The following is a 14,847-nucleotide window of genomic DNA, read 5'->3' as shown; positions in this document are numbered from 1 at the left end:
ATATTGGACTATATGAAAAAGAACTACAGTTTCTCGATTGGGTTCCAAAACGGGGGGGGGGGCAAAGTGGCGAAAATTTGGCGGGTAACTGTCCCCCCTAATTGCCGCCACTGGTTTCTGCAGTTTTCATACTTTTAAACTTGGACATGCAATTCCTCACTGCACATTACCCGAGAGTGGCATCTTCAAAGAATCATGTGCATGCTACAAATGCTTTCAGAATTATATTTTTGTTTATACTTTTTAATTGCAGGTTACTGGCAGAGCGTGGATGCACATGCGCAAACGAGAGCAATGGCTGCTCACTTGGTGGAGCACAGCACACGATTGGAGCACGAAGGGTGAGTTTCAAACGATTTGGTCTTCTCATTGTCATGTATGCTGGTGGAGGAATCCTTTCCACAAAGAACATGCCCTTTTCTAAGGGAAAATGGATTAAAATAGCACTTCAAATGTGAACATTTAGTGTGAATATGAGAAACGAGAGAAAAGTTTACATCCACTCCTTGGAAAACAATGCTGGGAGGGGAAGAGGAGTCACCCTGAAAAGAATCCAACCTCAGAAAACAACCCGGAAAGTTCAGAAATGAAAATATTTACAAAAACATCTGTGTGCTATATCTGTGGTGATATTTGGGGAGGACTGGGTATATTACACTGTTACACTTGATGGTTGGGCCAGGCCCATAGCCAGGCAAGGTCCAGGGGGCACCTTCAGCCCCCGATAATAGACAAAACTATTTTCTGTAATTTGTTTGCAGTGAAGAGTAGAAATATATACAGCAGATATTATTTTGCTCACAACTTTCATGAAGGATAAATTCACAGAACATGATCAACAGCTAATACATTTGTTCATCTTATTTATAAGAAGAAGTATAAGTAGCGGCAAGTATTTAGAAGATTATCTACTCTAGACTCTAGAAGGTTCTTTCATAGGGCAGCTTCTTTATCTGTACGTTCGCTGCCCGTGTTGCGAACTCCCGTTTAGACAGAAATCTGTGACTTTGATGTCATCATGCAAATTCCCTCCGCATCTGCGTCAAAGGTCAACAGCTCCCATGTTTTGGAAGCGAAGAGGAGTTTCATTGCTTCCGCCGGGGGTGAAATGTATTGTAGGCACTATGATTGAATATTGTGCATTTTTTCTTGTGTGAATATCTGTATCATCAAAAGTAGTATGGGGTGTGTAGTGAGGGATGATGTCAGTAGCAGTCAATACTTCAAAAAGACGATGTTTTAAAAGATATAGGAAAAATATAGTATTTGTATGATATTTCTAAAATTCATATAACTTAATGACCCCCATACACATAATCTACCTTCATTTAATACTGTTAAACTTTTGAAAATTGGACTTGGTTTACAAAGCCCCCTGATAACCTGTGAGCCCCCCCCCCCCCCCCACTGGAGATCAATTCTAGCTACGGGCTTGGGTTGGGGTTACGTTGTGTGTGTTGACTGAGTAAATATAGCCTATTTTGCGTATGAACAATGCTAAGATATGACTGAAACTATATTTCTGGTAGAAACATATAAACATGTTTAATTTCATAACAATCGATTTTTGCATATGTGTTGACTTCTGTTAATTTTGTTATAATTAAAACAATATACCCTGTATTTGATCATGTTTGAAAATTCAGCATCACGGTATTAACTTTAGTTTTATACTACCTTATCACTAATATTGTCTGTCCTTTATCCTCAGAGTCTTATTTTAATTGATTAAACAGGGTTTCCACAGAAAAGACAAAAGACAAGTGTCCTATCTGAAAAAAATTCTAATTTTACTGCATATATAGTTAGGTACGTTCCTTTTGATATAAACTTTACCCTCTCTGTACATAAAACTCCATGTTCTAATAATTATTGATTATTTTTTCCCTCACTTTACAGGAAAAGTCCTTCGTTTGCCATCCGGTGTCCCACGACCACCCCAAGCTGCCCCCCGCACATGTTCAGGCACCCCCGGGGCCTCTGCAACAACGTCAGGCACTCATCGTGGGGTTCAGCCTTCCAGCCCCTCAGGAGGATTCTGCCCGCGGAGTATGGCGACCGTAAGTGTTTTTTTATGTTTCTTACATTACTTCTCTTTTCCTTTAGACTAATTGTGACGATGGTGATGAATGGTGCTCAGATGAAGTCGATGAAGAGCCACTCACAAAATAACACCCACAACCAGTCCAGGATTACTACCCTGAACCTTGGGTGGAGAAATTGTGAATTATCACTAGGCAGAGCCAAGGTATGTGCTCACAGTTATATATGTGAGTGCGTGTGTGTAACACATGTTACAAACGTTTTAATTGTGAATTTTAAGCCTCTCTGTAAATCGTCACGGATGATCTCCACAAGGCAAGAATTTGTAAAGCAGGCGAACCCTTTCTAGGGTATGACAAAGAAGTTTTGTTTCCAAGAATCCAACCCCCATATTTGACTTTACTAAGGTTGTCTTTCTCTCCTAGGAATAAGTTCTCCTCGGGAATCTGCAGCCAAAGGGCCCCTGCCTGATCCCGAAAGCCTGATCAGGGGCCTACAGGGGTTCTCCGAGGCCCACGACCATGCGACAGCCCTGGTGGCTCTTTGGGGGCAATTCCTTCTCCACGACATCGTTGGCATCTTCCACCCACGTAAGTATTTTATGTAGTACTTAATCAGAATTTAGAGAACTCAGTACAGTGCATAAAGATTGATATAATGACACGTTAGAATATTGATAAATTTGCTGGCAACATATCTGCTGCTATATGTCACAGCTCAATAGTTTAAAACATTTCCACTTTCGATTATAACCACGCCACGCGATTATGATTTGAGGGAAATACTTCACGAGGGTTGTTCGGAAAGTTTCCAGCTTCAGCTTTTCTATTTATGCAAGAATTTTTTTGTAGGTCTCCCAGGATGCTGTTCAACGGGGCATGGCAATTCTTTTACGGAGTGCAGCAGCGGGAATGATGGCACATGTTACATAAGATCTCTTCCAGCACCTCGGGACAACTGTTCAGCAGGTAAGACTCTTGTTCCTCTGCATCAAATGGGGAGTTTATGAGAATGGACAAAAATAATTTGCCAAAGGTTAAGGGAACTGTCCTTTCTCTGCATGTTATTGGGTAGAATTCTAGATGCAAACACTCTGTTTAATATTTTTGTCGGTTGTTCAATTGGTCTGCTATCTTGTATCCATTTAGAGTTGATTTAAACACACACTAACAACGTTACGGCCAGTATGCCTTAGAATATGTAAATAGGTTATTGCAAAGGTTGAAAAGGAGAGAGCAGACAATGGGCAACTTATAGTTCTTGTACCAATTATTTTATTGGTATAAAAGTGAAGGACCAGATGACACATCACTTAGTCAGTGGGCTGTGGAGACACATCTAACAAGGGTGGCTATCCAGGTTGACGGCCATTCAAAATGGCACTTGACATTAAATAATTTATTCTAGACAGAGCTCGAAGTCAAAATTCTTAGCTGAAGGGTGCTTGGTAGAATTTGGGGATAGGTGGAGAGATGCCTGTGTGGTTCAACATGGAAACAATGAATCAGGTGGGGGGGAGGGGGTTGCTTACACAAATTATTCTAGTTGGGGGATGCCTTATGGAAATTTTCGTAACTAGGGGGATAGCATCCCCCTGCATTCCCTACCATTTTCAGCACTGATTCTAGAACAAAATGCAGTCTGCAACTATCATGTAACATGACATGTATTCCCGGGGTCTCATTGATGGCATAGTGTTAACATCGTTGCCTTGCAAGCAAGGGGTTCCAGGTTCGATACCTGGTAGAAAAACAGTGGTTTCGACCCCATTTTAAACTGTAGGTCCAGTCGCAATTAGCCTTTTTGTGCATAAAGTGGACTTAGAAAAACAATTCAATCAATTTATCAATGGCTTGTATCTTCATAGATGTCTGTGAACAGTGGTGGTGTCCATTCCAAATCAAAACAAATTCCCTCTGACTGTGTTACACACTTCACTCTACCCGGTAGTTTATGACTTCAAATTAAATTGCATGATAAAATGAATTTGTATTGAAAATATAACAGATTACTATTATTCTCTTTCCTGATAGGTTTCAGAGAGCAGATGAATTATGTGACGTCATTTCTCGATGCTTCTATTGTTTACGGGAGCACAGAGGAAGTTACAACATCTACACGATATTTCGCTGGCGGAAGACTCAAGCTGCAGTCGTGCAGCAGGTAAGTGTTTCTTAGGGAGCTTACATACCCAAGTAGCAATTATGTGATATGTGCTTCCTTAATAATAATGAAACACAAAATCATTTTTTCTGAGTGGCATTTGTTACGGTCCCATCTAACCCTTCTCAATATACATTTTATTTTATTTTTATTATTTAGCTTCACTTTTCTGCCACCTTAGACTAATCATGAAAATGAGGATGAGTAGTAATATGATGAAATTGATGATGGGACACACACAAAGTATACCCATGCCTGGATTCAAACCTGGGAACCCTGGCATTGCAGTGTGCTGTGCTAACCACTCTGCCACAGTTGTCAATATACAGGCTGAATACATAGACTATGAGTACATAGACATATATGGAGATAGTAGCAATTTTAACAGAGAATATATTAAGATGGTGCTGATATAGTATACAGATGCAAGTTGCGAACATATACAGATAATCCCATGAAGCTTATATAATTTTTGTTTCTTTTATATTTAACTAGCTGATTGCCTGGCTTTGCCCAGGTATTTACTTATCCCAATCTTTTATTAGACAGGAAAATAATGAATTCTAACTATAGTGTAAAATAAACTTGTAAGTTGAACGACATTGGGAGTGTCACTATTCATCATAGCAACCCTGAAACTTTGGATTCCACATCAATATTGGTCGTTTTTTATTATTTTTACATGCCACCCACTTCCCACCCCCACCCTAGGGGTGCCAGGGGTATCTTGGAGTTGAACAGCATTGGGAGTGTCACTATTCATCTTGGCGACCCCGCAAACTATGGATTCCACACTAATATTGGTCGTTTTACATATCACCCCTTCTCACCCCCACTCCTAGGGCTGTCTTGGAGTTGAACGGCATTGGGAGTGTCACTATTCATCCTAGCGACCCTGAAAACTATTTATTCCACACTAATATCGGTCATTTTCGATTATTTTTACATGTCATTCCCTTCCCACCCCCGCCCCTAGGGGTGTCTTACCCCCACAGTATTTATTTCCTGATTGCAAGTGATACGTGTACCAAGTTTGGTTGAAATCGCTCCAGGCGTTCGAGAGTTATGTTGGAACAAACACACACATATATACACACAAGGTAACTTAATATATAAGGTAGCGCCATCCGAAAATTGCCGATCATGCACGAGCGCGTGACGTCATATGGGAGGATCGGTTATGCTCGGTGCCCCTTCGGTTATGTTCGTTCGGGGCTTGGCCGAAGCAAACGGCCCCTATCATTTCTATGCGAGTTTCAGAGAGGGAAAGTGTTTCATTACTTTGGGGGGAAAATATTAATTATCATACTTCGGGATGGTATTGAGGTATTCCTTTAATGATGAGTAACATAATTAAAACATGCTACTTTTAAAAGAGGGAAAATTGCACATGCAAACGTATTGTAAAAAATCATGTTTCTGAAACCTGATCGATATATTACAAAGAAGGTTGCCCGTGTTATCATTAGCATTTCAGATTTCATCATTTCATAAATCGTATTATGATTTTAAAAATAAACGTTGCATGCTAAAGAAGAATTGCATAGTGAAAGTTACAAAGAAATAATTGATTGACAAATTTGGCTTATTTTTGCTTTTCTATCTTCTTTTTAAATATGGAAGGAAAACCCATAAGCGGTAGTTCCCCAAATCCACCCGGTCGTTCTCTTTCTTTGTTTCCACAAGCCAGCCTCCTTAGCGTAGTGGTTAGCACATCGCGCTTCAAGGCCAGGGGTCCGGGTTCGAATCCTGGCCTGAGCATGGATGTTTGTGAGTGTTCGTTCATCAATTTCATCATTTCATTACTCGTCCCTATCTTCGCAAATTAGCCAAAAGTGGCACAAGAAGCGAAGTAATGTAAAGCAAATCAATCTTTTTTTCCACATACGCTATTATCACATTTACTCAATTTTCAATTTTCTCATTAAGGACAAATCAATGTCTTACCCGATTGGATTCGAACCTGGCGTCGTAGTGCGCTGTTCTAAGAACTCCCCCACGGAGATCGGCAGAGGCCACCGAGGTACTACGGGCCTCACAGAAAGTCACTGGAGTATTATCGGATTATAAATTATGGATATTAGAGTTTGGATAATAAATAAATAAAATATATAATCTATAAATAAAAAACACCCGTTCTTTATTTATAGAATTTCAAAGAGAGCGATAGTTTGCAAAACTAAAAAAAATCCTATTTTGTTCTCACGACGATACAAATAGAAGGCATAATCGAAAAAAATTGGTAACTTTAGACTGATACAGAATTGACTAAGCTGAATTTTGACGTAACTCGTTTTTATGTGGTTTTACTGGTTAACCTTTAATTTGAGTCCAAACTTGAATATCCGTAATTTTTAATCCGATAGTAGTCCAGTATAATGTATTTACAACATTTAACACAACGCAGTACAAAAGCCTAAGGTTTAGTTTTCTGACTGAATCGTTCCTTCTTATTCATTCAGAACGTTGCAATCATTTCCAAGAACATTTCAAATTTTACAAAACATCAGAAAGTGTTAAAATAATACTGATATACTTAAAATCCAATCTTTACCGTTCTCCATAATGTAACTTTATTTCTCAAATTGTGAAGTGAAAGAAGCAATATACAATCTAGATAAAATTTTACTCTGCATTTGAAACTTACTCTAAATTCGAAAGAATCCCCAACCTTCTTCATATATTTATTTACTGTACAATAATTTACGGATCAAAGTTCCACATGTAATTTTTTGGGGGGGGAAGTTTTATGTGGAGGAAGAATGACGAAATAGTTTGTAAGATAGTAGTTTCAGACTTTAAAAACTCAATTCCAGTTTGTAATTTGCAGATATTTTAAATTTCTCTGGTTCAAATTTGGCTGAACGTTATCGTTGTCATAGTTCTAAAAAGTATTTTTTTCGTATTAAGAACTTTACATACACACGCGTGCAGAAGACGAGCCAAAGTGTGCAAGTACTAATTTAACTAACTTAACCTACTCGAAATACTTGATGAGTGCTAGGAACATCAAACTTAAATGTCTTAACCTACTAATGCAATTGCCTATAGAAATACATTTATGATCACACGGTAAATGAAACGCTTTTAGAATATCCATCAAAATATCTTAGTTCTTAGTTTAATTAAACAATAAAGGAGAAAAGTTACATGAACTCACATTGATTGACCGTGCAAGTGTGCGAATTATTATTCGTTAAAGGACTTTGACCGCAGATTTTCCATTTCCCTTTCCATGTGTGCCTGAGTTGTATAACCGGAAAATATACTCCAAGGCTGGGTAACAGTTTCATGCATCGGAGACACATTTCTTCAATTTTACACAAGAAACTACTTACGGAAATGAGTTTCTCCAAGGTTTACAACCTCCGTCGATATATATTCTTCCTAAAACTTCATCCTACAATGCAGCAGAACAATAAATAATCACTTTTCATGTAATAATATTGCGCATTTTGTGAAAATCGACAACATCATGCCGTTGTTTCCAAGATGTACCTGCAGATGGCTCTAGCGTCGGAAGTCACGCGATCTCGCTAGTGGAATCAGGGTTTCCAAACGCGCGATTTTTTTCGAGAAACGCAATTTTTTTGTCGAGAAAGGAAAATGGTTTTTCGATGAATTTAGGGGTGAAATGGGTGCTAATGGAACCTAACCTAACAGGCCTAACCTAACCTCGTGTGAATGGTTCGTGGGGCTACCCGTGGATGGTTTTTGGGGCTAACGTCAATGGTTTGTGGGGCTACCCGTGGATGGTTTTTGGGGCTAACGCCAATGGTTTGTGGGGCTACCCGTGGATGGTTTTTGGGGCTGTCAATGGTTTGTGGGGCTACCCGTGCATGGTTTTTGATCCCCGGTTTTTTACAACTTTCATGCACAATAGAGTTGGAAACATTGATATTCGAAAACAAAAGAATCTTTACAATTCGCAAAGCAAGCGATATCGCACCGTGACGTGCTTTCCGTAGCATTAAGGAAAATGGTTTATTTTAGCAGAAAAAGTGTTTGTTTTCGTGCAAAAAGCATATTGGCACCTTCCACTATGTTCCGCAATACATAATTGGTAAGTACAAACCACGAGAAAGACAAAATATCCGATTTAAATGTGTCTCCGATGCATGAAACTGTTACACACATTTGTACTTTAACAAAGTAACTTGCATTACACTAATCATAGAACTTGCTCTTTCTGACAGAAATGTACTACAAAGAAATAAGAGTACAAACTTATCCACAATGTATTTGTGAAATACCAAAATTGAACAAAGTTGCAAACAATTCAATGATGGGTGTAATATTCACTTATGCAATATTTACCATCGTGCATACAAAGCTATGTAACTCGAATTGAAGATGTAAGTGAATTTCATTTCCAATAGTGTGAAAGTCTTCTAAATGCACATTTCCGACAACGTTTTTCACAATAATGTGAACATACAAATCACAATCGACATCGGTTTGTGTTAAATAAATTAATTTGTTAGTAATTACAAATACGACTTACATAAAATGTACATAACAAATCAGTTAGGCTCACTACGTACTTCGCACTAGTTGAACACATTTTCAAGATATTGATGACTTTTCTTGTAGTACTGTCGGTTAGGTTACGTTCTAGATTTTGAACTTCTTTATTTATTTAAAACAGGTTAAAAGAGGTTGTTTGTAATATTTAATTTATTGGCTTCATTATGCAGACGTGTGTTTCTCCTTTGTAAACGATCGAATATGTTTTCCAACAACGAAACATTGCTTGCAGTTTGTGTACATACCTTCGTCTATATATTTTTCTCTTTTCCTGGCAGCATAGTCTTTAGCCTGTTTAGGGCACGTCTCCTTATTGCATGTCTTTCGTAGCGTACATCTAATCTGTGGTACATCTCTGCAAACCTTATCAACATGTCCTAAAAGCGAATCATATTGTGAAGATAAGTGTTTAGGAAAACTACACCATTTCCTCGATTATTTGGTACTAAAGTAATTTTAGAGATGGCACTGCAGTTGGCTTCAGCACGTTCTTTGGTGGAAAATACAGAAGTTCTGCTTTCAGATTTCGCACATAGTCTTCTTCACAATAATTGGCACTGCATACTTGCATTTTTTACATTTCGTCTACAAGCATGAATCCACTGTTTACTTACGCAATTATCGACTGGAAATCTATTATATTTTATGTCAATTCCTTTAGTTTTCTGGTTATAGTTTTCATAGCTTGCTACAGCACAATTAGACATGATTGCAGTCTACAAGTACAAAAATACAATAAAAATAAGTCGAACGCTACAAAATCAACAACCTGCTTGTTCCGATTTTTGCGACGTGTTAGTAGTTAACTGTGCCCCGCACCAATTCTTCTTCTTCTTCTTTTTTTGTCCCTGTCAGCATTATCTTGTCGACTTTGGACATCGTTATTGTTTTTTTTATTTCTTTTAATGTTTGCCGCACCAAACCCTGTTCTTCCCAGATGACGCAATGCATCCACGGACGACTGCGCATACGTACTGCACATAGCAGCGAGCACCCAAACCCGATCCTCCCAGATGACGTAATGCATACGTACTGCACATAGCAACGAGCACCCTCTGATATACACATACATCCATTTTTATATATAGCTATAATACGAGGGTCACTATTTATATTTTGAGCCTTGGCAACACTGATTGAAGTTAGGCGCGATTTGACGTTTGCACGGAATCGTCTGGCATTATTGACCATAACGTACTTCAAATGTTTTGTCAATAGCTTCATTTGTGTTGTTTATGTTGCCTTGGAGATTGCGCGACAACAATAAAATGGAATTAACTCGTGAACATTTTCGTGCGATGATTTTTTACGATTTTCGACGTGGATTATCAAGACAAGAGTGCATCGATCAACTTACTTCCACATTTGGCGATGAAGCCCCATCCTTTGCCACTGTGAAACGCCGGTATAACGAATTTAATCGTGGCCGCCATTCGCCCACCGACGAGATTCGCGAAGGTCGTCCAAAATCAGTTGTTGTTCAAGAAAACATTGATGCTGTGCAAAACCTAATACTGCAAGATCGTCATGTTACATACTGTGAGACTGAGACAACCATAGGCATTTGTTCCACCAGCATATATAAAATATTACATGATCATTTAGCTGTGAGAAAGGTATGTTCTCGTTGGATCCCACACAATTTGACAAAAACTCAAAAAGACGCTCGCGTCAATTTGTGCAAACAAATGCTCAATAAATACAATCGTGGTGCTTCAAAAGACGTATATAAGATTGTAACAGGTGACGAATCATGGATATATGCATATGAGCCGGAACGTAAACAGCAGTCGACTGTATGGGTGTTTCAAGAACCCAATCCAACAAAACTTGTTCGCGCTCGAATCACATCGAAACAAATGGTCGCCTGTTTTTTCGGGAAAAACTGGTCATGTGGCAACTGTGTCTTTAGAGGAACGTAGAACGGTCAACTCTAAATGGTACACAACAATTTGTTTGCCAGAGGTCTTCGGTCAAATACGGAAAACAAACAAACGCCGTCGGATCATTCTTCATCAAGACAATGCCAGCTGTCACACATCTCGTCTAACAACCGACTTTATGAACAGTCAAAAAATCGAATTGATGGGTCATCCGCCGTACAGTCCTGATTTGGCACCCAATGACTTCTTGTTCCCGAATGTCAAGAATAAATTGCGTGGACAACGATTTTCGTCGGCGGAAGACGCCGTTGATGCTTTCCAAAACCATATTATGGAGGTGTCTCAAGAAGATTGGAAAACTGCTTTGATAAATGGTTCGAACGAATGCAAAAGTGTATTGACCATAAAGGAGAATACTTCGAAAAACAATATAGCAGTTTTCAATGCCAAATTCCTGTTTTTTCATTGTTAGGCTCAAAATATAAATAGTGACCCTCGTATAGATTATACCTTCGTATCTTAATTGTGACAATAAGGATGATACATTTATGAAACAAATGAAGGAATAAACCTAACAAAACATCCAGATCTTACCCAAGATTTGAACACAATACCTTTGATTTTGTAGCATGTTATACTAATCACTCTCCCATCAAAACAGATGGGACAATGATAACAAAATGGAGACAAGGAGAGATGAAGATATAGCAGAGAATTATGGAAGTTTTACTACACTGAAAGGAACAAAAACAGATTACCTAGAAAAGAAACTGTCAAACTGATGATGGAACAGTAAGGAGTGAAATGGGACATTTGAAGGTTTCAGAGCACAAGTGGCGTAACTCCATTCAAGACAGTTTTGAGAGAAAGGCACATTTATGTAAGTTAGTACTATGTTTAGCTGTTGGAACACAAAAATATAGTTGTGTCTCTATTATCAAGAAATTGAAACTTAGGAAATACTTACTAGCACTGAAATGTTGATACTTCACAGTTCTAAGTTTTACATGTAACCCAATTTCCATGAAAAGTGGAGTTACGCCACTTGTGCCCTGAACCCCTCATTTATTAATGCTGAAAATGGGGGAATACTGTTCCCCCAGTTAAGAATATTTTAATAAAGCATCCCTCAGCTAGGATAATTTGCATATGCATCCCCAAGCTAGGAATTTCTGTTTTGAGCACAGACGATTCATATGGAATAAAGAGGTTCAAAATGAGAAATAGTATGTATGTTGTATAACTTACAGCTAGGTTTTATAGGAATGTGTAGCCTTCATGCACCACAATTCAAATACATATGCATCAATAGTGTGAAAAATGCTACTTCATGATCTCTAGAATTAGCATGTATGCAGAGGCGTGGCGTGCATGTAGCCGCTGTTACCGCAGGTAACACCAAAATATAAAGAATTGAAGAACCTGTCTTAAAATATTATTACGTACATAAACTGGTAATATTGACGTAAAGTAAACATTGCAGACTGATATTTTTTCAGACACCGGCAAAAGCGAAGAGGAGGACTGATCCGGTACCCTCCTCAGGCAACATGAGGAAAGGGCCCTGAGCCCACCCAAGGAAGACTTTCCGTCGCGGCAAAGACTGTTACGGCGGGAGGAGGAGGCGGGTTATTGGCATGACTGTTTAGCCGCCGCAGTTGCCGGTGATCCTTACCGGAAACAGATCAGTGTTGCCATATTCAATTGACAGAAAAGAGCTAAGTCGCCTAATCGGGTCTATCTTACTATGAGGGTGTCCAGTCACACTGGGGAACGATGGCGCAGTGGTTTCGTCACCGCCTTGTAATCAAGGGATCCCGGGTTCGATACCCGGTGGAGGCACAAGTGGTTCGGATCCCACTTTAAACTGTCCCGATTAACATTACTGTGCATGAGTGGACTTAAATCGCCAAATCAAAATTTAAAAATATCAAATCACATTGGGGGGAAAACAAACTACCAAGTGATATTTTGTATCTAGGTACTCTAAATATCAGCGATTATGAAAGTCCTCTTTGTCCTTCTTCGACATCATGGGCGAGAAGGAGATGAGAGGGATGGGTATGGTCAAGGGGTCCGCTGTCCTTCTAAAAATGTCAACCTAAAATTCTATATTTCACACATATAATATTATTTCGGTTACAGGAATTTGTGATAATTGTTGAAAGGGCCGATTGAGATTGACATACGTTGTCGCAGGAATGCGATAATTTCGGATTGAAGCAATGTTTTCGAGGTGGTAGAACTGTTTTTGGGTGAAAACATTACTTACAAGCATAATTTCCCGATTGTTATCTTAGCACGCTCTGAAGTGTCAGGTGTCGCAGGTTCGAATCCTCAGCAAGAAATGGTTATTTCAATGTTTGTTGTTATTATTTTACTTACATAATTATAAAAATTAATAATTACATACACAAAGAAATAATAATTTTATTTCAATAATTCACCATGCATCCTCATAGTCACGATTACGATTATCCTATAAAGCGAAAGCCTTAAAGGTAGCAAGGGACGTAAAATATACGAAATAGTAGTGGTGTCAGAAATGAGATTTCTGTGGATTTAGCGAAACATGGGAGTGGGAATAGTTAGGAAACAGATGAAGACTACATCTACTCCAAAGTAAGTATATAATATAGATCTACTCTACATACGTCTTATTTGAAACGAAAAGTTTCGCCATTTGGGCAAATCTGGTTTCAAAAGAACTAAGATGGCGACAGTAGTAGAACTGGACTTCTTGCAGGTTCCGAAGGAAATATTGAGGATGCGCCGATGCTGAGAGGGGAGGGGGCAAGGAGGGTGCTTCACGTGTTACAAAAATAAACAACGGTTTGCGGGAGGGACTGTGCAGTGCGAGTTTTGTGAGTGGTGTCTTTCGTCTTTATGTTGTTTTCGGGCATTGTCAATTAATTAACAAGCGGAATGGAGCTTGCTCCGAGTTCCGAGGTGGCGGGTTCATCCTATCTGAACAGTGTGTGTAATTGTGCGATAGAAGATATTTTGAAGCAATCTTTTGGTTTGTTCTTTTGCAGAAAAAAGCGAAATTGTGGCGAAAGGTAGGCCAAAGCCTATTTTGAACGATTTAAAAATCAAGTCGTCTGCTGGATATGACCGACATTTCAATGTTTCGTGGTATAACGACTATCCGTAGTTATGTGGATGCGCAGTTGTCGAAACTCTTTTGTTGGCCACGTACTCTATTTTCGGGTGAAAAAAAAGTATGGAATTCAGGTGTGGATAACATGGACCATGACCATGACGCACCCCAAAATTCAAATTCAAATGAAAAACTTCACTTTATGACAGCATCATAGAACTTTTTTGATTTGATTTGATTGGTTTTGCTTCGCTTGTGCCACTTTTGGCTAATTTGCGAAGATGGGGATGAGTGATGATATGATTAAATTGATGAATAGACACCACTAACGTCCAGGCCCAAGCCAGGATTCGAACCCGGGACCACAGCATGATATAACTATTTTCAAAGAATAGTCGTCGGATTGATCTGCTCTATAAGTAGCCTTCGATGTTTCTGTAAGTATCAAATTACTTATTATTGTGTCAACAACCAATGTTTGCGATTTCACTTCAGTCCTTATGTCAACATTTTTTTCCTGATTAATAACTTTACCAAAATCTAGTATTGAATTGCAGACGTACCAGATTAATATTATATGAACTACTTGGAAGACATTGGGGGGGGGGTGAGGTGGGGAGGCGCCCAAGTCTTACGGCTCCTCCCTTAAATGTCCTACTGATAACCGGTAACACTTTTAAAAATCCCACGCCACGCCACTGCATGCATGTCTGTATTTTTTTAAATACGAGGGCTATTTTTTTCAAGGTCCGATTGGTCGCGAAATAAAAACCACAGTGAAATCAAAAATGTTTTTATTTGCAACATGGGAATGCATCCACTGTTTGGATTGCTCTATTGTTTCTTCATTTTCGAAATGGACCCATGTCTCGTCCCCTGTGACAATTTTGTTAAAAAAAATCCTCTCCCTCATCATGGTAGCGCTGAAGAAACGTTAAGGCGGCGCCCATTCTCTGTCTTCTGTGCTGGTCGGACAGCATCTTGGGAATCCATCTTGCACAGAGTTTGCGGTACTGAAGTCTCCCACTCACGATGGTATAGAGAGCTGACGTTGAAATTTCGGGAAACGACTCACTCAACATAGAAATTGCGAACCGACGATTGTCTCGAATCGCCTCATCCACTCGCTGA

General features: G+C 39.1%; 2 protein-coding genes across 2 annotated transcripts in view; both read left to right on the top strand.

Annotated features, from left to right (window-relative positions):
* The window catches only part of LOC145978172 (thyroid peroxidase-like), a 47,998-nt gene extending 44,946 nt beyond the window's left edge, over positions 1-3,052 (top strand). The window contains exons 3-6 of the mRNA XM_083110612.1: positions 254-341; positions 1,900-2,060; positions 2,469-2,633; positions 2,895-3,052. Coding sequence (XP_082966738.1) covers positions 254-341; positions 1,900-2,060; positions 2,469-2,633; positions 2,895-3,052 — 572 coding nt within the window. The remainder of the gene's footprint in view (positions 1-253; positions 342-1,899; positions 2,061-2,468; positions 2,634-2,894) is intronic.
* A 1,028-nt stretch (positions 3,053-4,080) lies between these two features.
* LOC145978422 (uncharacterized) overlaps positions 4,081-14,847 on the top strand; it is a 47,822-nt gene continuing 37,055 nt past the window's right edge. Inside the window, exon 1 of the mRNA XM_083111051.1 lies at positions 4,081-4,206. Coding sequence (XP_082967177.1) covers positions 4,091-4,206 — 116 coding nt within the window. The 5' untranslated portion in view covers positions 4,081-4,090. The remainder of the gene's footprint in view (positions 4,207-14,847) is intronic.

This window comes from Lepisma saccharinum, chromosome 24 (assembly GCF_977018435.1).
Source record: "Lepisma saccharinum chromosome 24, izLepSacc3.1, whole genome shotgun sequence".
Taxonomy (NCBI): Eukaryota; Metazoa; Arthropoda; class Insecta; order Zygentoma; family Lepismatidae; genus Lepisma; species Lepisma saccharinum.
The sequence above is the reverse complement of the archived record's forward strand: the minus strand, read 5'-3'. Positions and strand labels throughout refer to the sequence as shown.